At 34.4% G+C, this 25,175-nt stretch overlaps 1 protein-coding gene across 2 annotated transcripts in view; it reads left to right on the top strand.

The window, feature by feature from the left end:
• CSMD1 (CUB and Sushi multiple domains 1) overlaps positions 1-25,175 on the top strand; it is a 1,073,555-nt gene that overhangs the window by 881,584 nt on the left and 166,796 nt on the right. For both annotated transcript variants that reach the window (XM_071442193.1, XM_071442195.1), the window contains exons 24-27: positions 8,572-8,763; positions 13,141-13,267; positions 15,053-15,255; positions 24,349-24,540. In XM_071442193.1, coding sequence (XP_071298294.1) covers positions 8,572-8,763; positions 13,141-13,267; positions 15,053-15,255; positions 24,349-24,540 — 714 coding nt within the window. The remainder of the gene's footprint in view (positions 1-8,571; positions 8,764-13,140; positions 13,268-15,052; positions 15,256-24,348; positions 24,541-25,175) is intronic.

Genomic DNA, 25,175 nt, shown 5'->3' with positions numbered 1-25,175 from the left:
TCTTCTAACAAGCCATCTACAGAATATTTTTAAGTAGTGGCTGTATCAGTCATGTGCCCACTGATTATAAAAGAGTATTTAGACTTGGAAATCCTGAACATATCTTTCCATAGATACTTGAAGTTAGAGTTCTTAAACACACATGGAACTTCACCTTTAATCCCTGCTTCTTATATGGAGTATAAATTGTGATTAATTATTCACCTGCTTGCTGATTGCAAAGTTTATTTGTATGCTTTCTATATATGCACATCAGTCATCTTGCTGCAGGCACATATATTTGCATACCCATCTCTCCTAAGTACTATTATTCGTGTATTGTCTCTCAATGAAATAATAAAAAATCCCGTCTTCTGCTACCTGGCTACCCATATTTAACTTCCTTCTTACATTTGCAATTTTTTATTTGTATAAGGGGACACTGTAGCTGACAAAGGGAGAACAAAATGATTGAATGGATAAATGGACAAAAAGAACCTAGTTTGAAATTAGTGGGGAAAGGCCTTAGAACTCTTGGTAACATATTTATAACAGGAGAAAGTTACAGAAAAAAATTATTTTAATTTTATATTCAAAAGACCTGTTATTGATAACATAAAAATCCTAAAACATAAAAGTCCTAAAAATTTCTATTTTACGTATTTTGCAGGTTTACATTAGTTTTTTACATGTTGCTCATGTTAAGAAGAATTGCTGAAATTCCTATTAGAAATGTTTATCCATGGAATGACTGTTTCATCCAAATAGTCAAAATTAATTGCCAATTGATTGCAAATCTTTTGAGAAAATAAAAGCATATTTTTGTTTCCAAAAGGTACAAAGCAGTAGTTTCTGATACCTCACAATTAGCCACATTATCCAAACACACTTCTTTCTATAGATTTTTCTATCATTCTAATTAGATAGAGATTTTGTAATTGACCATTTTTCCAGTACATGTGTTTTTCCTGCAGCTGTAGGTTTCAAGACACAGTTGCACATAAGTGGTTCCAAGATAGAATGAAAATGCCCAGAACTCTTATTTGAAATTGCATAGATTTAATTAAATAGGTCATGTTATTGATGTTTAGGATGCAACAACCACAGAATGAGTATTTGTTGACTTTACATGCATTTAGAAATCCATTATATACTCTGAACATTAACTCAAGTACCATTTCATACTTTTAATTACTCTTTAATAATTCAAAAAGATTCTGTGTTAAACATATAGACCACATTTATGAGCTTAAATGATTCAGATTTAGGCAACTGTGGAAGAGTCACTGGTTTCCAATGTTTTCATAGTACCTTTATTTTAGAATAAAACATGTTCTATTTCCTTGTGTGTACTGAAATAGGATTTTTATAAGCACTTATCATTCTTTTGAATTTATCCTGAAATCTTTTATTGCATCACTTTAGGAAGCTGAATATAGGTTATACGTTATGTGTGTGTCCTTTCATCCATGGCAAGCAGAAAAGAAAAGAGTGCCTTTTCACAATGGGCGTGGGCAGAGCCCACCCACTCTATATTACATTCTAGTAAGTGATACAATTATTAGAGATTATTAAAGAGTATTTGGAATCCCTTTGGTGTTTATTATATAAGCTGCAAACCCCTTTTTCCATTCAAAATAATTAACCCCTCATGGCTTGTCTGGTGAAATTTTCTTAGCATATTTTTGTTGCAATAGTATTTCCTCATCTTTAACAAATAGTAATATTATCAGGGAATTATATGAGTATATACTTATTCATCCAAGCCAAGAGTATTGATACTGTTGATCTACACCTACATGCTATTGTTTTTTTGTTTTAAGGACCTGTTCATCTTTAAATTAGACATCTGAAATCTTGAAAATAACCCAGCTGGCATTTCTTTTAAAATGTCTTAACAGTTTTTTCTGGAGGCTTTTTATGTAGAGTTCTTTCTGCAAAGTAGCAGAGTTCAGGGTAACAGAAGTTACAGCACAGGTTCATGCTTTTGAATTTACAAGAAGAAATATTTATTTGGCAGTTGCAATGTTCGGGGATCGTATCTGAAGCCAAGGTTCCATGGACTCAAAAGTGAATTGATGCAGCATCAGGATGCCCAGTATCTGGGCATCTGTCCAAATCTGATCTAAATCTGGCACAAACACATGATCGAATTCCTTTAAAATTAATGAGTTCATACAGAAGAAAACTTGTACACATTTTGTGCTTTGATGGCAGTTTTATATATGATTGGCATAAAGTCAGCGAACAATAATGAATTCAACATAGCTGTAAATAAAGCTAAAATGTCAGAAGCAGTTGAACAGATTTGCACTATGGGACCACAATATCAAGGGCTATGATACTACATTTATTTTATTGTCAGTTCAAGTATTTCCTCTTTTGTAAAACTGTTATCTTATATCTCCGTTAAGTGCAGTTTCAATTTACATAGTATATTTTTTGCAAAGCATGAGCAAGGTTTACTAAGAAAGAAAAAAAAGGAAGAAATAAAGCCCTACAACCTAATTTCTTGGCTTGTATTCTGATCACTAATAACACTGTGCTCATATGTTCTACTAAATCAGTCCTAATGTAACATGCATCAACATACCTTTCTGTAGGAAGTAAAAATTGGATGAGTACCATAGCTCACAATTCAGTGTCTTTATTTTGTCCATTCATAGACATGTCTTAGTGTTGAACTCAAGGTAAGAGTCAGAAATTAGGGATCAAGTACCTTAACATTGCTAATGCACCTTTTAGGTGCATACTTTTTCATGTGTCTGGCTTTAGGAGAGTGTTTCAAAATGCCTTAGTACTTCTTCTAGTAGGAAATTACTTGGTTTAGATTACTTATTTTTCTTATATAGCCACTGTAAGTTTACATGCAGTGTAAATGCACACGTATACATAGTAAGTAAATGGTATTCCTCCTTTCAAAGTGAGCAAAGAGAACGTTTGTAGATACCTCAGGATGTTGTCAACTTCTTTTATAAGTACACTCTGCAGTACAGAATCCCTGAAAATTTCCCTTGGAGACACAAAATGAACACTCTCTTCTTTGTATTGACTACAGGCTTTGGAGGGTACAAACTTGAAGCTGAACTGAGAGTTCTGCTTCATGGATGCATGTAGCACATTCCACCCACTAATGGACAGAAAAGCTAGTCCAAGGAAAAAATATGATTGCACATAGTATGGACATCAAATCTGCAGCTTCGTTGCTTTGCTGCCCAGATTTACTTTTATTATACTGTACTGCTTACTAATGTAGCTAATACCACAGGGCCCAACATAATTAAACTGAGTTGAAAAAAGTTGAAATTAATAGTCTACATATATTTACAAATATGTCAATGATTTTTACCCTGACAACTGGTATTTCAATATTCCTGATTATCTACATTAAATGTGACAGAGTAAATCCCATTGAATAGTGCCAGGAAGTTACTGCCAATCATCAAGATGTATTCTAGCCGGTTTGGTTTTAATTTAACATGCTTTTATGCATTCATTGTTCTGAAAATCCTATAATGAAACTCAAGAATAAGATAATTAGAAGCAATTTGCCAATACAATAATCTTTCTCAGCAGTAAGAAACTTGGCAGAATTTCTCTGATGCTGGCTTGCAGCAATGTCAGGTAAACTGGAGTACTGGGATTGTGTGGAACTCCTGGCCATATTCCCCTGTTGTAAAATTTCATTGCATCTACTTTAACACTGAAGTTCTGTTGCAACATTTCTACAAAGATATTTCACAAAAATGTGATCCTTTATGATAAATTACTCCAGATTTACAAGAGCATCAGGGAAAAAGGGAATTAAAAAGTTCTGGGTTTTATGTATGGGAGGAAGGGGAAGAAACTGGGGAAGAAGAGCACAGGGCAAGATACTGCTGTGTTTGCACATGATGAACAGCACCTGTGTGCATGTGAAATAGCCCAATTTTTAATGTCTACTGATAAACAATGGTTGTCTTGCTGGTGGAGAAATGTAGTGAACATGGGGCTGTGACTTCTTACAGTTTTTTCTAGAGTATTCAAAGTGCAATATTAAAAGCTTGGCATAAATTCCAGCAATTAGTTTGTTGGAGGTTTTTGAAGGGATTATTATTTAAATACAAAACGTTTGAAATAAAAAAAAAAGGCATGATATTGTGCAAATAAACTTAAAATTAAGAGTACTGCTGAATTCTTCATGAATTATCAATACCTAGAAATTAAAATCAAGGTGGTCTTTTTGATAGAAATGTCTGAATAATCTTTAAAAACCAACAAATTCTGAAGGGTTTAATGTCTCAAGGACATTTAAAATTAGGTTTTATATTTTTTCTTCCAGTTAGATATTTTTATTTGTGGATTATTTTTTATTTATAGTTTGTGAAGTAGGAAATTAAATTCTAGCACTTAACACAGTAACTTGTTATATTCTCTAGAATCATCTTATCTGACATTTTACCCCAAATAATTATTTTGTTTTGGTTTATAATGAACTGACAGGAAAATCTTGACTCTCCTCTTGCCCATACAGTCTTAAAAATGTTAAAAATAAGATATTAAAAGGATCAAATCAAAAAGAAATCAATATATTTCTGGAAGACACAATGAGAAATTCCTGCATGTGCCACTGTGTACTAGAGTGTTTTTAACAAAGTTGTGTTTTCCTATTTATAATTTTCAGAGGTACTTTGTTGTTTACAGATACAAAAATGCAGTGCAGTGAGTATCTGTAGAATGTGAGGCTCTTGAAGAAGTAGACAATTCACCTAGGGACAGACAGGTGAAAAACTATGCTCACAGGCAAAAAAAAAAATAATATCAGTTGGAGTACATGTAGGAATCTACAAAGCAAAGAAGGTAAAGTACCTTTATATTTATGGATACTTAAAAATATAAGTGACTTATAATGATGATATGACCAATTTATGGGCAAAATAAAAACAAAATATATCTTTTTGCTCCTCAGTCCTGTTTCAAGCAAGAATAGACAAAGTGCAGGAAGGCAGGCTATATGAGGCTTCTCTCAAATTTCTAAAGCTTGTGACATGATCTCTTTAATTCTTCACATCTTTCATGTATGTTTACACCTTGTGCAAAAATGAATACTAACTGAAGTACATGAAATTATAGCAAGTCAGAATAATAGTTTTATCCCGGTCTTGATACCTTCTTTAGTGAAGATGGCTGTATAGCAGACTAGGAAGGCTGGTTCCTCCAAAAGTCCCCTTCATTTCACCCACATGTGTCTGTTGATCTTATAAAAGATACTACTTCTCCCTGACAACCTTGTCTTCTTTATGTGGTACAAGGTATTGGAGAATGAATCTCTCTAACTATATATCAGTGTTATGGAAAATTTTTTCATGAGAAGCAAGTAAATTCTTTATTCAGGGGGGTTTCATCTGTCAATCACATGCCACTGCATTTGATAACCAAATGTTGCACCTAATAAAGAGTGAGAAAGTGTCTAAGAGCAGTGGCAGAGAAATAGTGTTAAACTGACTCATGCTGTCAAATCAGCAGTAAAATATAATGCTATCTATCAAACAACTTACATTTTCAGGGTTTTACATAAATGTCTCTGTATGTTTAATAAGGAGATTAAAATAATGAAATATAGCTATGTCTTGTGAAGTTCAGCTCGTCTGAATGATCAAATTGTCGTGGTTCTTTATACTGTGTGAAGAGAAATAGACCTTTATAGAATTGTCCAGTCCATCCAATCTACTTTTTTCTTCCTTAGTATGAGATTAATCATATTTCATAAGATACTTTTAACTCTAAAAGACAGAAAACTGTTCAGATATGGCTGTTTATGTAATAATTGCTGAGAGCCAGTTAAAATAATTACTGTTCTTTTTTTTTGTTTTTTCTTTCTTTTTTCCACAAAAAGAAATTGCAGGGATATGCAAATACTCATATGGAAACAATCTTTTTGCAAGGGAATAATGATAAATCTCTATAATCCTTTTGTACTATGTGTGGTTATGATAACTCCATCTGACATGAAGACTACAGCTCTGCTAGTAAACGAAGCATTGGCAGGGCATGTTATGGGGAAGTGATTCTTTAGACTGACAAAATGTTAGAGTAAATGCTAACTTGCCTTTACCCTGCTGCCTTCTTTCTTGGACTTTCCCAAACAATTGCACGCATAATACGATAGACACATAGCTGATTTCCCAGAAAGGACTTATAAACAGCCATGCTCTTTTAAAGGATAACTGAATTTAAGAGTGCATGACTTTGGTCAGACTATTGTCATTGTTCCTGAGGCCTGATGTTTCTCTAGATATTAGCGCAGCATCTGTGTGATAGAACAGCATTCAGTTCTGGCCTACCATATAAAGAAAGAGTATGGGCTCAGTTAAAAATAAAGGTAGAAAATCAATGTCTGCAGGGCAGACATTGAGCTGACTGATATGAACACCAGTTGATATAAGGGGTAGATTGGTTTCCAGAAATTTGTATTTTTCTACTGACAGTTGAAGTGGCCTAGACTAGTTCAAACTTAACCTTCTAATTTTCAGAATCCTGGGTTGTAACGTGTAAATTCCAACCTTTGTGCCCAGTTAATGAAAAAAGAAAACAAGGGTATTTTATGTTTTCAGTGATGTCAGTTGATAGGTATCTTTAGCATCTCTACAGTAAGAAAAGCTCTGTAGACTCCTTGCAGTTTTTTTCAGCTGGGATTGATCTCATTGCCAGGAGAAAGGCAACAAGAAAAATAGGATACCAACTCTAGCTTGTGTATTTGTAAAATAATTAAAGGTTGTCTGTAGATATGTTATTTACTACTTAGTGAAGGACCTCACAGAATCATAGAATGGTTTGGGTTTGAAGGGACCTTAAAGATTGTGAAGTTCCAACCCTCCTACCATAGTGTGAGCGCCTGGAAGGATTACTGACTCAAAGCATTCAGAGGTGTGTGGGGGTGGGTGGGTGTGTGGATTTGTGTATGGAAAGGGACAGCCTGGGTCTTGCTCTGGTGAGGTGATGAACTGCCCCTTACAACCCACCCTTTCCCCAGCCTGTATCCCAGCCCTGCAGTGGCTGCCAATCCCTGGAGGCAATGCCCCACACCTCCCTCTGGAGCCCCTAACCCAGCTCCTAAGTGTCCAAATGACTGCAAACCTCATCTGGGGAAAGGCCCAGGAAAAGCCAAAGGGTACTTAAAGCAAGACACAAGGCAAGAACATTTGACCCTGCCTCCTCTTGGAACTTCTATCAGCTGAAACAGGAGGATGGCTATGTTTGTTCTTTTCTACACCTTTTTTTCTTTCCTATTCTCTCCTAATTACCTCATCTTGGGATTTTGAGTAATGTTTTGAGAAACTTAAAATCGGTGAGGCTTAGAGCTTGCTAAGTTGAATGGGCCAAGTGAATAGTTGGAGAAGTGTTTGTTTGATTGAAGGCTGATTGAAGGCTGCTCAAAAACTTTTGCCAAAGTTCTCTGATTTTCTAAAGCTGCCAGTAAAAGGTTTTTTTTGTTATTTTGACCTCTTGAGTATCTTGTTAGTATTTCTCCCATGCATCTAACTCAGAGTACATGAAAAGCTGTAAGCAAGGACGCCTTCTACTAGAGCTGGTTGTTCAAAGCCACATCCAGCATGGCCTTGAATACTTCCAGGGAAGGGGTATCCACAAATTCCCTGAGGAACCTCGTGTAGAGAATGCACTGAAACCAGAAAACTGAAGACCAACAGCCTGATTTGTAACCACTTATGTAAGCTGTTCAGTAAAATAAGGACAGAAAAATGGAAAATATTTGTGGAGTCAGAATTACTTCTTTAGTTTGGGGACATGGCAGCAATAAAGAAGAATCCTCTATGAAGAAGAATTTGGAGTTAAAAAAGATGAATTTGGAACCACTCTTTACATTATTCCAGGAACAGGAACTGAAGGCAAAAGAAGAGATATAGAACATATCTTCACATTTTAGCAATGCCATATGAAGACCATCAAGAGAGTAATGCATAAAATGTGGAAAGAGTTGTAGGCGCTCAGAGCAGATTTGCTCATTCCATGGATCACAGAGGGAGGTATTTATCCCACTCAGCATGTTAATAGGCCAGAAAGGAGAATGCAAATTGAAAATGAGTGTGGGAATACTTCCTTTCAGCAGAGATGAAACTGAAGCCATGCTATCTTGAGATGAGAATGGATGAAGTAGCTCTTGCACATGCTTCCTGAGTTACCACTGTGGTCTCTTGATGTCATTACAGAGATTAGGTGAGGAGGTGAAGCTGCTACTTGGTGCCAAAACCAGGATTGATTAATATTTTCTTCCCACTGAATAAAAAAGAATGAAATATAGAAGTGGTATAAATGAATTAATTTCTCACCAATCTATTTTAGAATAATATAGATAAGATGCTTTCTTCAATAACCAAGTGTCATAATCAAATATCAAGTTAATAATTAGTTCCTAGTCTTTCAGTTTCTGATTTACCCAAATTATATACCATTTATCTTTGGTCACTGTGAATACATCTAATGTCATTGAATCATGAGAATATAATTTCCATCAGAATCAGATTCATTGTTATTGTATTTTATTTGGTATTTATATCTCCATATCTTTTTTTCTTTCCCCATTTCTGTGTGCAGGTTTTGACCTAGTAAAGTGTGAAGATCCTGGCATACCAAATTATGGTTACAAGATACGAGATGAAGGACATTTTATAGACACTGTCATTTTATACAGCTGTAATCCTGGCTATACAATGCATGGTAGTAGTATTATGACCTGCTTAAGTGGAGATCGAAGAGTTTGGGACAAACCTTTGCCTACTTGCATAGGTAATATGGATTGTGAGAGTGTTCTGGTATGATTGGTCTGGTGGTTCAAGAAAAAACTCAAATATTCTGTCTTCATGATTCTATACTTCATGAGATGATAATGGTGCAAATATATTTTAAATTCCAAGTAAAGATTTAATATGGACATGGAAGTTTAACTAATGAAGGTGGCTTGCTGTTAATGGTTTTGAGACTACTGGAAAACACTTTTTTCTATGGAGCAGCCTTTGATGGAAGGCTACTGTTCTGATGAAGCCCTGGGGCACTGAGTCTGATATACTATCACAGGCAGTGGTATTGTCTAAACACTTCATAAACTAAGAAAGCCCCATCATAAAGCAAATAAGGTTGTGGGCTTTTTTTCCTTACCTATTTTCATCAGATTTTATTTCTGCACCTCATTCTTATGCACTTTTTTCCTAAGTTTCATCACACGTTGCTTTATTTTTTTACCCGTGTCCTCTGGAGTCCTTGTTACTGTGCTAAGATACTCCATCTGTCAAAGCCTTGAGGTAGACCTTCCCTGGAAATATCACGTCTTCAAGTGCCTAAAACTTTGTTTCATTACAACCAATTTAAATGTTAAACAGAGAATTACTAGCCAACATGCAGAATAACTGAACACCAGTATAGCTGTTATCCATTGTACCTTTACTAGGCAGTTTGCATCCTCTAGTTTTGCTTTCCAGTCCAGAAATTGCCAGTGACTTCCTGATTTCAATTTTCACATGGAGTTCCCATGAGTCTTTCCTTCAGTGTGTCTTCTGATACTTAGTTTTTGCCTCTGCTGCCTGCTGCTGGCAGGTCACCAACTGCTTTCAACATTCACCTCACCTATGGGATCTCTGCTTGTTGCCTTTCTCCCATTTTGAGGGCTACATCCTCCATTCCAGGACCTCTTTCCTGCTGAACACATTCACAAAACTGCAGTCTACAAAAGAGCAAGCTCCCTTCCTTTTAAAAGTTCAGCTTAAGCTGAAGGTAAGTGCGAGAAAAACATCAGTGAACGGCATTTCTGCTGTCTTAGTAGCGGTTATTTTCCCCACTTGATTCTAGAACTTTATCTGTAAGTTTTCTTCTATATATTTGAGAGGTCAAAGCAACTATTCAGTTTTGATTGAAAGACTTTTCCAGGCTCTTTATGCATTCAAGTCCTCATGCTCTTCAGTTTAATTGGTTAGCTTCCTTTTCCTCCAAGTTTGCCCTTTTGTCGAGAAGACCCATAATTAGTCCTACCTTTGCCTATTTCTCCATGTAATTTAAATGAAGTCATTTCTCTAAGGTCATTTTCTGCAATATTTTTTTGTGCTTGTGTTCCCTAGCAAGTCTTAGAATCGGCTCTAAAATACTTGGTTTCAAGTCTATTAGGTGAATAAATCCAAACATCTACCTATTTCCTTTTCTTTGTATGATGATTTGTCTTCTAATTGATATGTGGTATGTTAAAATTTTTAACATATAACGATAGAAATAGTAGCAATTAAAAAAAAACAAAAGCTGTATATTTAAATCTGACCTGGACGAAGCTAGGGAACCCAGGATCAAGCAAATCTAAAGAAAATTGCCATCTTTGCTCCAGCAGAACAGCTTTCATGGTCCTTCTTCAAAATACTTTTTGACCAATATGTTTATTTTTTCACTCTGACTTTATTTAGATTATTAGATTATTCCTACCATGTAATGCTCCTTCTAATCATGTATTTCCACCTGTATTTCCAGTTTCTTCATACCAATATGCTTTGAAGATTCTATATTTCACTCAAGATTTTCAGACTTTTTTCTTCTTTTTTTTTTCTTGTCTTTCTACTTTGATTTTGTACCTTGCATTACTAGATTTGGTTTCTGTATTTTATTTCCAATCTTTTGAAATAATTTATTCCAGAATATCTTGAGAATCCCATTTCATCTCTAAGTGAAATTATGTCCCTCAATCAATAGAATAATCAGTTTTATTTTGGTACCCTGAGAGAGATTTTGGTTTTCTTTTCTGTCTGTTCAACCAAAAGGTATCTTTCTATGTGCTTTTATCTCTCTACATATATTTTTAATTATTGTCCTTGTTCTCTCCTTAAAATAAAATTTGGGGATTGCATAAATTCTGTATAAACTACCTCTTTTCATTTCTAGTTTAAATATCTTCTGGAATATTAATTAGTTCCCCAAGAAATCAAATGTTCACTATTCTGTCTTAAAATCTTCTAAAAGTGTTTTCTTCTAAACAGTCTTTTACAGTCTGTAATCTTCATTAAATTAGGGGGAGTTTTTACTGTTCTGTGCACAGGAAATCTTGAAAATCACAGGAAGATCCCTGAAAACTCAGTTATATATTGGCAGATCATTTCAGTCTTGCTTCCCTCCCCCATTAGACTTATAAGATCTATTCTTCCATCAGTTTTATCTTTTGTTATCACAGTTTTATCTTTTTCTACTTCGATTTGAATGATTTGTTTTTCTTTCTTTTTCTGAAGTTGTCATGAAGTTCCAAACATCACTTCCTTTCTTAGAAACATTTTCTAAAAATCTTTGTTTGTGGAGATGCATTATTTTTTCTCGTAGACTAGATCAGATTTTGATATTTGCTGTTCTCTTCAGTGACATTTATATTCTTCTTTGTATTCACTATCATTTCCGTCTCATTCACAAAAAAAATCAAGCATATGCATAGACATATTCCACACATTCTACACTTAGTAATTTTTAGCCATAAACTGTTATTTTGGTCTTAACATTCATTTTCATTTTTTCTGTGTTCTAAAACTTAATGAAGAAAGCCAGTGAATTATTTTAATTCCTCCTCTAGAAGCTTCTAGAAACGTTGAATTCACTTCCACTAGTTATAGTATAAGTGTTTATATAGTATATTCTTTGAGGTGCTGATTTTACAGTGTGCTCATTTATACATATTGGAATATAAATTTTTGAATTATTTTTATAATTACTTATGAAAGTTTACTTTTGATCTACTTCTAAAATGGATTTTTAAAAAATATATGAAACACATGATGCATCATCCCAAATTTTATCATGTATTCTTTTCCTAAGCAAGCCTTCTCAGAATTTTAAATCAAGTATGTCAATTAGTTTGAGTTTAAATTTTGGGTTCGCTGAGTTAAATTTAGTTCTTTGGTAAACACAGTACTGTATCAGTAATTTCTTGTCTGCAGTTATCTACCACAGTGATTATTGCAATCCAAACTTTCTTGTATAATGGAAATTAATTGAAATCATAGAAGAAGGTTACATGTGAAAAAATTTCTCACTTAAGTTTCTTTCTGCTGTGGTTCTGTATATAGAATGTAGTGTTTTGAGGGATCAAACCAGCAGGATAAATGAGAAATCAGTCAACTTATTTCCTCTATGGTAATTTTCCCTCATGTTAGCAACTCAGTAGCATGTACAAAGATTAGTATTTGTTAGGAGTATTGCTGATAGATTATTTGGTCCAATTGCCATGTTTTTTCTATTATCTCTGTCTTACTATGCTTGCTGTACAGCTGTGCTTGAATGAATCCCCATGGTAGGTTTTTTTAATAACATCTAAGGCAACACTATAAATGTAGTAGAAATTCAGGTACATCGCTTAACTGAAGAATCACTGATCCTTTTTGGTTTAGTGGAAATGATTGTTACACAGTTCTCTTTCATTAGGGTGTGTCTTTACACTGTCCAGACAACAGAATGATGCCCTAAACAAGCAACATAAGAATGATTTGATTATGGATGCTTAGCATTGCCACTGGTCTCTCCACAAAAACAGCATTGATAGTAAAAGTGTTTTAAACCAGATGCCACATACTATCAAGTTGTAGCTTTCTGATTTACTCTCTTGATCTACAGGCATATGGCACTTAAATTTTTAAATACTGAAGGAAATTGCTAGGCAATACCTACTGCTTTTTGGTGTAATTAAACCTGAAGCTTCATAGAAGCAACTTGAAAGCATTACACTAAAATCATTTTGACATTACAGCAAAACAGAAAGCTATTTTAATTATAACATTCAATGCTGCAAAGTTTGAATTCAAACATTTATTGTTAGAAAAGCTAAGCATGTTAGATGGGCAATTTCTGAAACATTTTTCTCTCTTGCTAATGCTAAAATTGTGCTTTTGTAGTCTCAGTACATATTGAACCTGTCTGGTCAGTTAAGTAACCTAATCACAGTTTTATGGTTTATTTCTTTATAACAAGGTAGGTGTGAGATCATTGTGTTAATTTTTAACTTATGTACATGTCCTGGTTTATATGTATGTCTACTACTTCAGAAGTATTAGGTCATTCTGTTAACTTTTTAGAAAACACAGAGATGTGGAATGGATGGAAAATGGAAGTGCTAATTACTATAGTCTCATTAGAAATTTCCTCCTCACTTTGCAGCTGAGTGTGGTGGTCGAATTAATGCTGCCACATCGGGGCGCATTTTGTCCCCTGGTTACCCAGCACCATATGACAACAATCTTCATTGCACTTGGATTATTGAAGCAGATCCAGGAAAGACAATAAGGTACATGCTTAATTTCAATATTTATGGTGGAATCCAGTATGATATAAATTTTTTGTCATTCTCATATTTTTCTACACAGGCTGCTGGTTTTCACTGGCATAGTCAAGCTATCCTTCTATAAGGTGCTGCATCAATCAGGTGTTGCTTGCCTGTTCAGGCATAAAGTCCCTGGATTGGGGCAAGATAAGCAGCATTCAAGGCACATTTGAGTATTGCCTCACCAAAATGTTGTCTTTTGCACCAGGGCAACACCAAATTCCACAAACAAATGCCAGAATATGTTAATTAGTAGTATTAAACAGCTTACATAAGGGTGAACACGAACCTCAGGAATCTGCATAATAAAACAATTCTCATGAATCATAAGGAGAAAAAGAATGTTGCATTCCCTCATCCTCTCTACAAGATAGCTCTGCCAGCACAGCAAGGCCATCAGTGCCAGGGCAAAGCACAGACCCATTATTTGAATTAACATGTTCCCAAATTCAGCAAAATGAAGAGTTAATCAGTGAAACCGACAAACTCCATGACCTGCACAGGAACTTGACACCATACTACCATAGCTATAGAACCTTCATACAAAACTATGGTTATCTCAAGACCCACCCTGGTCCCTGAAAAAGCCTTTAGTGTGTAGACCTTGTCCCTTCTCAGCAGGACTGGGTGGGGAGAAAATAACATGAGAAAATAAACTTATGAAAATAAACTCAGTTTAATCAAGCAAAAGTCCATGCATGGAAGCAGAAGAAAACAGAAGATTTATTCTCTACTTCCTATCAGTAGGTAATGGCCATCCACCTCTTCAGGAGCAAGCCCTCAGTATGTGTTGCTCTGGAAGACAAACGTAATCACAGAGTATTTTGATTTAAAAGGGACTCAGAGGCAAAACAATATAATTAAATGACAAATTAATTATTCAGTGGGAGATTTTTTCCCCCTTTTATTTTTTTTTTTTTGTAATCCTGTTTCACTAAGCCAAATATTGAATTTACACCATCATGGGCATAATTTTTGTTTAAATAACAATTTTCAAATTAATGATTTCCAGTAAAGGATGAATAAGATGAAGAAATGTCAACACACAACTATTTGAAACAAAAAAAGAGACATTTTGATATTTACCTATTCGAGTTCTTCGGCACTAAGAATGTAAACATTCAGGACTTAGAGACAATGCAGATTTTTGACTTACAAGATAACATTCATGAACATCTTAATAAATATAATTCTTCACCTGAAGATAAATACAGATTATTTTATTATAATACAGTTTTATATTTTATGAATTTTAGCAAAAATCCAATCTATTATATTTTTCCCTTTTTATGTATAGGAAAGGAAATGCCATGCTTACAGGACTTCTTGTGCTATGTGTTCTACTGTCCAGTAGCTGCTACAATTTTTTAGTTGCATATAATTCAAGCAAAACAGCATTCTTGCTATCCTCATTTGAATAAAAAGACTAAACCTTCAATGAAATCATAGTTTGTATACCATAAAAAATTTAACATAAAAATAAGATAATTTATAGACTTATAAGTTAAGTCTTGAGGACTTATGCCCCATAATAGCATTTTCTGTCATTCAGGCTTTTATAAAACAGAACTGCTTGACTCTTACAAGATTAGCTTGTTCAACAAGAAAAAATAATAACTCTGCTGGATTACCAGATCTTTTTCAATCCTAAACACCGTCTTAAAACTACAGTTTGGGAATGATTGCTTGGAGTTTCATGTAATTGTGTTTAACAAGTAATGCACAGTACTTTTACTTTTTTCTTTGCAGTCTGCATTTTATTGTTTTTGATACTGAGGTTGCTCATGACATCTTGAAGGTATGGGATGGGCCTGTTGAGAGCAGCATACTTCTCAAAGAGTGGAGTGGCTCAGCTCTTCCAGAGGATATTCACAGCACTTTCAACTCCTTAACATTACAATTTGACAGCGATTTCTTCATCAGCAAATCAGGCTTCTCCATTCAGTTTTCAAGTATGTAAATATTTTTCTTCTCCCCAGTATAATAATTCTATATTTATGTACATTATTCCTATACTTACTAACTCTTTCTCAACTCTTTTTCAACTTCCTCTGTCTTTAGAAGAAAAGAAATTATGTTATTTCAATTATGTTATGTGTTGATGCAAATGGCTACAACTAGGGAGAATTTTTGAATTTACTTTGAATGTTTTAGGTTTTTTTATTCCTTGTTTTCCACAGCAACCACATACTTACCGTTTTCTAATTAGCATTACTTAACAAGTCAAAATGGGTCTGTACATACAGAACTATTCTTCTGCACCAGTAATCTTAAATATTCCCCCCAGTATTACCTAACAATGTATTATTTCATGTTTATTGTTTATGTTGGATGGTTTTTTTTTTCTCAAAACAGTGGCTGCATGATGCATAATTTTTATGACCTAAACATTCATTGTATGATTAAGATAAAGAATACAAGACACTTTACCATATTGAAAAACACTTAAAAATTACTATTAAACAAATAAAATTGATCTTTAGGTACAAAGTGAAAGCTTCTCTGTTAATAGAGAAGTTATGATCAATATTGTACAAGAGATCAATATTTTAAAACTGGTTATGTGGAGTTTTTCTATGTTATTTTGACCTCAAGACGGGCGAGGACATATGAGAATGTATCTTTGTCTTTGCATCCTTATATGACTAGATATAATGTATGTATTTCTCATCAATACATGGGAAAATTAGGAATTAATGTGTATGAGTAGAAGTATTTACACACATTAATCCATATCATCCATAGATGACGTCATTTAGAAGTAAGGGGTCCTAATCAGGTTTCAGTCATTATTAGTTGCATGAAGATGTAAACCTGGGGTTTTCCTAGTCTCTAATTCTCTAATGAATTTTAAATTTACCTATTTACCTATTTACCTAATTTTCCTGTATTTTTCTGAATGCCGTATCTGCCTCCCCCAAAACACTTACATCAGCTTTAAAAAGCTAGTTAAAAGTATGTAAAAGGAATTAAAGACAAAGGGCAGAATAAATGTTTCTAAGGTTTCTCACCAATGTGCTATATAATATGGTGCTTTTCATTGTTTTCTTTTTGAAAAAACAAGATAAGTTTTACATTTTTGGAAATAAGTGAGTTTTTTTTTCTTGTTAGGATTAACAGACACATTTAAAGTTGTATTATATGAAAATAACTTTATGCCCCAATTTTGAAAGGACAGAAATGTTTAAGCAGTTTGGTTTGTCAACCATTCCTTGAACTTCAGTGGCAATAGGAGTGAGTAGAAGACAATTTAAAGCTATAATACAGAATAACTGATTTTCCTGTCCTAGTATAATAACTGATGGATGCACTGAGTGATCATGCTGACAGTTGCAGAGTATGTTTTACTGGAAATAATTGGAGTTAGTGATGAAGAACTGAGAGCTCAAGTATAGGGAAAATAGTTTCATTTACTCTGCTTGACAAGTGGAATGTGTTACTAATTTTTTAATTGTAAGGAGAGAAAAATAAGATTTAAGGAATATATTAAAGTAAATGTTTATTTATTTAATCTAAAAATCAGTCTAGTATATTTAATCTTCTTGAGGCAATGAGAAGACCACTGTGGCCTTGACCTGTAAAGGATTTAAAGTAATTAAACTATTGCTAAGTGGGAATCTTTACATCCTTTAGTATTCATTATGTGTTTAAACTGTCAGACAGTTAATAGCAAAGCTGCACAGAATATTGACATTTCAGTACTTTAGTAGCTTGTAACTCTAAAAAGATTTCCGAGTTGCCGAAACTTTTTTTTCTTTTTGGCAATTGCAGAAGATGCAGACATTTTGTTCTATGTAGAAGATGTAGACAAGTTCTATGAAGGCAATTTGGGAAGTTTTTTGTCTTGTGTCATGTGAAGGATTTTCAAGTGTTGCACCTATTAATGGCTATTTCATTTAACTCTTAATTATAATTGAAGAAGTAAATTTCAGGTTCAGAATTGCACAGAATTGGAAGACCTGTAGTAATACAGCTTCTCTACTGGATTATGCAATTGGAATGAGTGTCTGCATCCATAACAGCCATTTATGGGATCAGATAAAGGATATACATTTCAGAATATCAGGCCAATGAGCAACTTAAAATGTTAAAGTGCTAATTTTCATCTGGAGAATTTGTTTCACTGTGCTGTGAATGTGCTAATTACTCTCTAGACTTTGTACTCTAGAATGTCATAACTGTGTCTGACTAAAAAAGGGGTGCTGTGAAAGGGTAATGTAAGGTAGATTAGAAAATATCACCTATGAATTACCTACTGCTAGTTGTAAATGTAATTAGAGGTATTTTTTAATGAAAAAAAATATAATTGGCTGAATCTTGCAAAATGCTTGAATGTTAAAATGCTCTGTCTTGCCCAGTCAGCTCAGCATGTAGAACATGAGGACATGAACTGACAGGAGTGATTATGTTAATTGTAATCAGTCTAATGCTTTTCATTAAAACCTAAATTACCATTCAGTTGTGCATAAAAGGACAAAAAAGTGAAGTTCAGTGTGCAAAACTCTGGGGGGTAAATAAATTTAAGTTGTGTATTACAAGTCAGGGATGTCCACCAACTCTTTCTGGCAAAAAGGTAAAGGCAGATTTGGTTTTTGACTTTATTACAAATAAAGTTAGTGGCAGCAAAAACTACTTTCATAAGTTGACCATTAAAAAGTGCTATCTAACCAAACAATTCTATCCTGCTTATCTTAGGTAAATGGGATAAATTTCTATCTGACGTTGCCTTTTTCTTCTTATCAACTACAGATCTAGATACACTAGCAGTAATTTTCAAACCTTTGAATATTTAAGGGCAGATGAAATTAATCCTATCTGCCTTTTCAGAGGTGTCTAGATTCCTTTGAGATGCCATAAAGTAGCCTGGCTAGTCTCCATCTGCCACTGCAGAAGGTTACACAACCATACATAAGTCCTCTCTCCTATCTTCCAGTCCTGTCCTGATATCTTGGATATGATAAGTCATCTGAAATGAGACTACTCACCTATGTTGAAGTAAATATATCTTGCCCTGAATGTTTAATCTCCATCTACTCTAGACTACGGACAGCACTTGGATCCCATGCTAAGGGGTCTATTGCTTTTATTGACCTGAAATTTATTTTATTGAGTATTTTTATTTCTAACTGTGTGATTTTTTTACTTGGTGTTTAGCAAAAACAATAAAAGTGACAGATGATAGGATCAGCACTGGCAGTTGCTGGTCATATTGTCATTCTTACAGGCTCTAATAGCTTTAGTTTAAAAATAGCTAATATTAGTTCTACCCTTACAGTCTATCCTTTTTTTCTTCAGCTAAATTCTCAGCTGTTGTAACTGAAGAGAATTGTATCTTTTTCTTCAACTAAATGATTAATTTATATAGTTCTTTATGTGATTTTATAGATTTTGGTCCTCAAGTCATATAATACATCAAAGGATTTTGATGTATATAATTTGATTCACACTCTTCTTAAAATTGAAAAAAAACCAAAACCTGGCTTTTCTAGAGTCAGACCTATCTATGTAAATTTTCTATGCCTGTCTCTGGTTCTGCAGTGTTGAAAATTTCTCTTAGTTATGGTATTGTGTAAGCATACACTTTAATTAAAAATGTGCCTATCTCTGCTTTCATACAAGCAAAGATGTGATTTGGTTTTTTGTTAGTATAAAACAACTGTCAAGATGTTAATTAAGCAGCAAAACACTTTTTCTCAATTTATTTTAATATTTCTGTCTTATTAGAAGAACTTTGGACACTCATATTATTAAAAGCAAAGACACAACAACAAGGCATTTGTATAGTTGGTTTAGTCCACTTTTCATTTTTCTGTTATTTGCTTATTTTCTCAATATTTTAAAATTTTGCTCTTGAAGTAGAGTAGAGGAAATGTAATGTACTTGAGTATCTGTATAGAGGCTTTGCTCCGGGAGGTCCTGGTTGTCCTTATGGGCTGCAGCTGTGATGTCTTTAATTGGGCTGCAGCTGTGACCAATGAAGAAAACTGGGATAAAAGGGGGCAGGTTAGCCAGACAGGGAGAGCCTTGGAGGAGCCCTGACCTGAGAGAGAACGAGATGCAGAAGAAGGAGTCTGTGCCATGACGATCTGCAGCCATAAGAACACAACACCAAGGAGGTATGGACTTTAGAAATCTGATAACAGTATGGGACTCCAGAAATAGAAGAACAACGATTGGTGACACCAATGTGATAGTTGGTAGAAGATAAGACAGCCAAGAGCTGTGGTGATAGTTGGTAGAAGATGAGACAGCCAAGAGCTGCAAAAGAACATAGCCTTTGGGTCAAGGAGCTGTGAAAGAGTATGGCCTTTGAGTCATGGGGAAATATGTGTGTTGTACTTGAAGTATTGTATGTAAAACCTGGTTCTGTAAGTAAAAGAAAAGGGGGAAATATAGTAGAAGAAATGTAATGTACTTGAGTATCCGTATAGAGGCTTTGCCCCGGGAGGTCCCAGTTGTCCTTAATTGGGCTGCAGCTGTGACCAATGAAGATAACTGGGATAAAAGAGAGTGGGTTAGCCAGTCAGGGAGAGCCTTGGAGGAGCCCTGAACTGAGAAAGAGCAACATACAGAAGAAGGAGTCTGTGCTGTGAAGATCTGTAGCCATAAGAACATGCTGAGGAGGTATGGACTTTAGAAATCTGATAACAACAGTATGGGACTCCAGAAATAGAAGAACAACATTGAAGTATATGCAGAGATAAGCAGTGATGACTAAAGATGTCTAAGCCTTCAAATTAACAACATAAGTCACCAATTATGATAATACAAGTAAGCAACTTACACTAATTGTAATTACAACAATTATTTGGAAATTATTCTGTCATATGTTGACACATCTGTTAACAACTTATTTCCTCTGGCAAAAACTTAACTATCAGTTATTTGGTTGTTCCTAATGGCACTGGGCTTAATATGACAAATCTGCTTAAGCAATGTTTTCTACTTTTGTCTATCTTTGCAATTCCATTTGATCATTTGTTTTGGTAGCACCAACTTTTACAGTAACTGTGTCACCTATCTAGAACTGAGTACTGTTTTCTTGAAGATTATTCCTTTACTGTTGAAATATCTTTTAATCACTGGCTTAATGGCCTAACTTGCCACACTTAAGTAGTATAAATATTTCCATGACAGAACTTTCATTGCTAGAATTCATCATGCAATTGTTCCAGATTGATTCACAATTAAATTTTTGGGGAAAGGGAGCTAGCACAAAAATATCTTTTAAAGAGATTTACAAATGAATAATGCAGAATCACATATCTGCCTTACTAACTAAATAAATTGAGTTCAATAAAAATTAAATCCATTAAGAAAACCCTTGTTAAAACAAAAATAAACGGACACAAGAATTCAACCCTTTTCAAGTCTGTAACCTAATAGTTTCACAGTGCAATGTCTTTTGCTGTTTGATAAATGTTGCGTTTCATGTTCACAATAACATGGTGATGAAAACATGGTAATGAAACTGTCATTGCACTCCTATCCATCATTTAATCCATGCATGGCCTGAGGAAGGCATCCTCAGCCTCACAGAATGTAACAGTTCTTCATTTGGTTCCTGTGGAACTAAGCAAAAATTAATCTTGTAGATTAGTTTGGTGGTTAACTCTTAACTTATGAGCTTTTGTACTCCAGACCTTAATAAAGAGGCTGCATTGGTGTTTGGGTTAATTTTTTCTTTACATTCTTGGACAATAGATGACATTTAAATATGTTGTTGATGCTAATTTGCACATTACTTAGTCTGTGCATTTACATATGTTACGTGAGTTACTTTTTGGAGAACAGACACTATTCTTTGTTTCACAATGTTAGTCTGAAATCACTGCAAATCCATGAACATCTCAGCTTTGATAAGCAAAATTCCTTTTCAAGCTTATTATTATGCGAACATAATGCACTAAACAAGAGAGGCGTGTGCAATTTAATTGCCTGGAAAAGTCTATATAGTTTTTATAACCATGTGGACTAGAAATAAAATGGTGTTTATAGCGCAACACTACAGCAAATGGCTTATATGATTGTTACCACAACCATAGTGAAAATTAGAGGGATGAAGGTGATGTTTTTATTTCCTTAAGGTACAAAAGAATACCAGCTAAAAATGATGTAAAAAATAAATTAAGCAAAAATCTAACATTTTGCTCGCAGGTCTACAGACCTGCAAGTATAGTGTCATATTCTCAAAAGCAGTCTCCTGTTGATTTTTGGTTCAATTTTAAATCAACTTTGAAATGCAATTTGAGGACCAAATAAAATCTTGAATTTAATTGTGAAAGATTCTTTAATTAGAATCAGGGAGGCTTAACACAGTGGCTGTCTACATATGGAGGTCTGAAAATTCCTTGGCAATCTGTGGTTTTCTCAGCTGTCTGTTCTTCTGGAGCCTACCTCTGAGTTCCATCATTAATGGACACAGAAGCTTGTTCTGCTCTGAGCAGATAAGACATTAAGAGATGGAAATCTGTACAGAGAATTACTCTATAACCCACTGAGTATCATGTAGGCTTAAGGCTTAAAGCACATATGCAAGAGCTGAGAAGCAGCAATTATTTATTTTCCAGCTTAGTGACATTCACATCTTGTCTCCTGGCTATCCCATTTTAAGAACCTAGTTTTTCTCAGTTATTTTTTAGAAGTCTAACTATGAAATTTAGTTTCATTTTGTGTCCTTGAGCTTAAAAAATAGTTATTGCTTTCCTTGCTTTATAGTGTGTATGTTTTACTTGTTAGATATTATAAAAGAAGTGTAGTGACAAAAAGCTGGTGATTTTAATTTCTGGATTACTTATAAATGCATATGACCTGTATACCCTTCAGATATTTGCCAGATACCAAATGAAGAAATATCAGACTTGTAATTTTCATGCAGTTACAGAATCTCTTGGGATTCTTGAGAAGTAAAACAACTTGGAAAGGAGTCAAGTTAAAAAGTTGACAGTCTGTCTAAATGTTCACTTTATTAGATGGCATATCAGTGCTTAAATGTTTGGTGCTCTATTTAATTAGGATCAAGTGTATTTGGCACAATAAAAAGGTTGTTGGTTTCAAATATGTGAAATAACTTCTGAGGCTGCAAGACCAAAAGTGGAAAGAATATTTTGGTGTTTAATAAATATCTGTGATAATTTTTAAAATTTAGAACTTTGTATATGAGAAATGGGGATTAACAGTGAAATTATTATTAGAAGGCATCTGTCCTTTCTAATTGATGGCTACTTGACACAGTTAAAATGGGGAAAGTGTTTGCTGAGATATTATATAGCATAGCCTTTTAAGAAGAAAATTAATCTATTCAGAGATATGTTAAAAATGACAGCAATTAAGAGCAGAGATTGGCTTGTGCTTATTTATTTGGAAGAATTGCAAGTCTTTAACAGATGTGCACTAGAGCAATCCATTGTTCAGAGCTACTGTTGTCTGTCACATCAGGAAAAACTTCTCTGAGGTTGTGACCATGCTTTCATTCCCTTGTGGCCAAACATACTTTTAGTAAACTGCACTCCTATGGGGTGTCATGTAAGTTGTCAGAGCAGTGCCTGGGGAATCCTTGCACAGTACTCATTACCAGTGACAGCTATTACTTTAATTCCTAGTGGAATAAAGTCTACCACAGTTAAAAACCTACCATGTCTTTTACTTCATTTGCATATAGGAATGATCCAAAGTATGAGCTCTATTGTTTTGAAATGGAATCAAGAACAAAAAACTATGAATAATAAAATGTTAAACAAAGTTTCTATGTTTCTAAATGTTAATTACAATAATCCATGAATTCTCCCATAAAGATGTTTTACAATTTCTGTGATTTATCTGTGACCACCAATACACTAGAACATGCAAAAATCCACTTTAAGACCTGTTGGTTGTTTCTTCTTTTACTCTTTTTTTTTTTGACCTTTCTCTCTTCCTAAAATTTACAACACAGGGAGAAAAAAAATCTACAATTTTTTCCAGTTGTACATCCTGGTAGTTGTTTCAAGTTGGCAAATGCTTAGCTGCTCTTGCTGTTTCTTATTGGGGTGTACTCTTTTCGTGTGGACAGAAGGAGTAGATGCAGCTGTTAATTCAGCAAATGAATTATTATGGACAGGAAGATTGCATACTGGTGGTAAACACAGTACCATTCATGGCAACTGTGACATAACTGGATTTATGACTTCTTATTTTGGTTTTTGTTCACAGTTGTAGTCAGTTCTTTGAAAAAAGATGTTCAGGTAAGGAGTGACAGGAAACAGTTCAATTCAGTAGGGACATTAGTCTCAAGAGATGGACCTTCTTTCCTATGGAAGACTGCAAAGTTTATTGTAACTCAGGATGTCAATACCTGAAGCCAGTAGAAGAGAACTCAAAGCCAGAAGAGACCTGACATCTTCCAGAAATCTGTATTAGATGTGGATCTGTGTATCCACTTTCTGAGTGATTATTTGCATTGTCGTACTGATTGCTCTGCTTAGTTTAACATTGCTTTTTAAATAATATAGTCTTTTAGAAAGCAAAATCCATATCCAGCTACTGAAGACTGATCATAAGTGAGGTATTTTTGCTAAGATTCAGTTTAAATTATTTCTAAGAAAGTTGTTTCTTGTCCCTGAAATGAAAACTTCAGAGCTGCATAAACTGCTGTTTGATTTATCCAGAAGGGTAAGGAGGATTTGCATGCTGCAAGATAGTAGGACTATAGAACAACATTTTAAATAACAACATTATACTTACCCTATTGTGCAAAAGGTATCAAAATTATTTTGATAACCAGAATATTAAAGAGAGAAAAGGAGTTATTAGTTCTTTTGATGTGCTAAGTGGACAAAATCAGTCCATATTTTATACTAAAGATACTAGCAGGAAGTCAACATAATCATGATGTATCTCAGTGGGCAGATTTTTGTAAAAGTAAAGAAACAAAATGCCTTCCTGCATTACCTGAAGAGTAAATAATACTGCCTCTGGTTGGAATGCTAATGTGAACCTGTTGTGCATTTGATTATGCAGGGTAAATATCTATACCTTACATCTTTTCTTTCATCATTCCCTTGCAGCTTCCATTGCATCAACTTGTAATGATCCTGGGACACCACAGAATGGCACTAGATATGGAGACAGCAGGGAACCTGGAGACACCACCACCTTCCAGTGTGACCCAGGCTATCAGCTGCAAGGGCAGGCTAAAATTACGTGTGTGCAACTGAATAACCGGTTCTTTTGGCAACCTGATCCCCCTACATGCATAGGTATTAAGATGAGATGTTAGTCTCTGTTTAGGACTAATACAGATCAGATTTCTTGTTCAATTACTGGGCTTATGGTGCTCATGCTGGAGTGATGATCTCTGCAGAGCTCAGTTATTTTGTACTTACAGACAACGTGAATCTTGTTCTCCTGATTAACAGTATTTTTTAGGTATGATTTTCTTACTTTATTCTTAAACTCCATAAAAGTTTAAAAATTACAAAATCTAATAGAAATAAGTAAACAGAAGTGGTGATTTGGATAAAAATAATTATGTTGAAATGGTTTCATTAAAATGTTCTTCTTTATAATTGTTTGGTTACATAAACTAGGGATCCATTATTTATTCCCAAAATATTTTTATATATAATATTTATATATATATTTCTGAGTTATCTTACAGACTAAGTACACAGCCTGTGCAATACCTTGGAAGATGGATACTTATTGGAAAAAGTAGATGCAGAGGAAGGGATCCAAGTGACAATGCTATTGAAAGAAATTAGATATATTTCCATGGCACCAGGAGAGGGTGGATCCATAGCACTAGATTGTGTAAAGGTTTCCCTGAGGTTCTTGCCAGTAGACAATAATTACAGGCTTAGAAGTTTTGCTGAATTGTATTTTTCAGGTCATT

Source organism: Agelaius tricolor, unplaced genomic scaffold, assembly GCF_023055355.1.
Source record: "Agelaius tricolor isolate 1412-34295 unplaced genomic scaffold, bAgeTri1.0.p SCAF_1, whole genome shotgun sequence".
NCBI lineage: Eukaryota > Metazoa > Chordata > Aves > Passeriformes > Icteridae > Agelaius > Agelaius tricolor.
The sequence above is the reverse complement of the archived record's forward strand: the minus strand, read 5'-3'. Positions and strand labels throughout refer to the sequence as shown.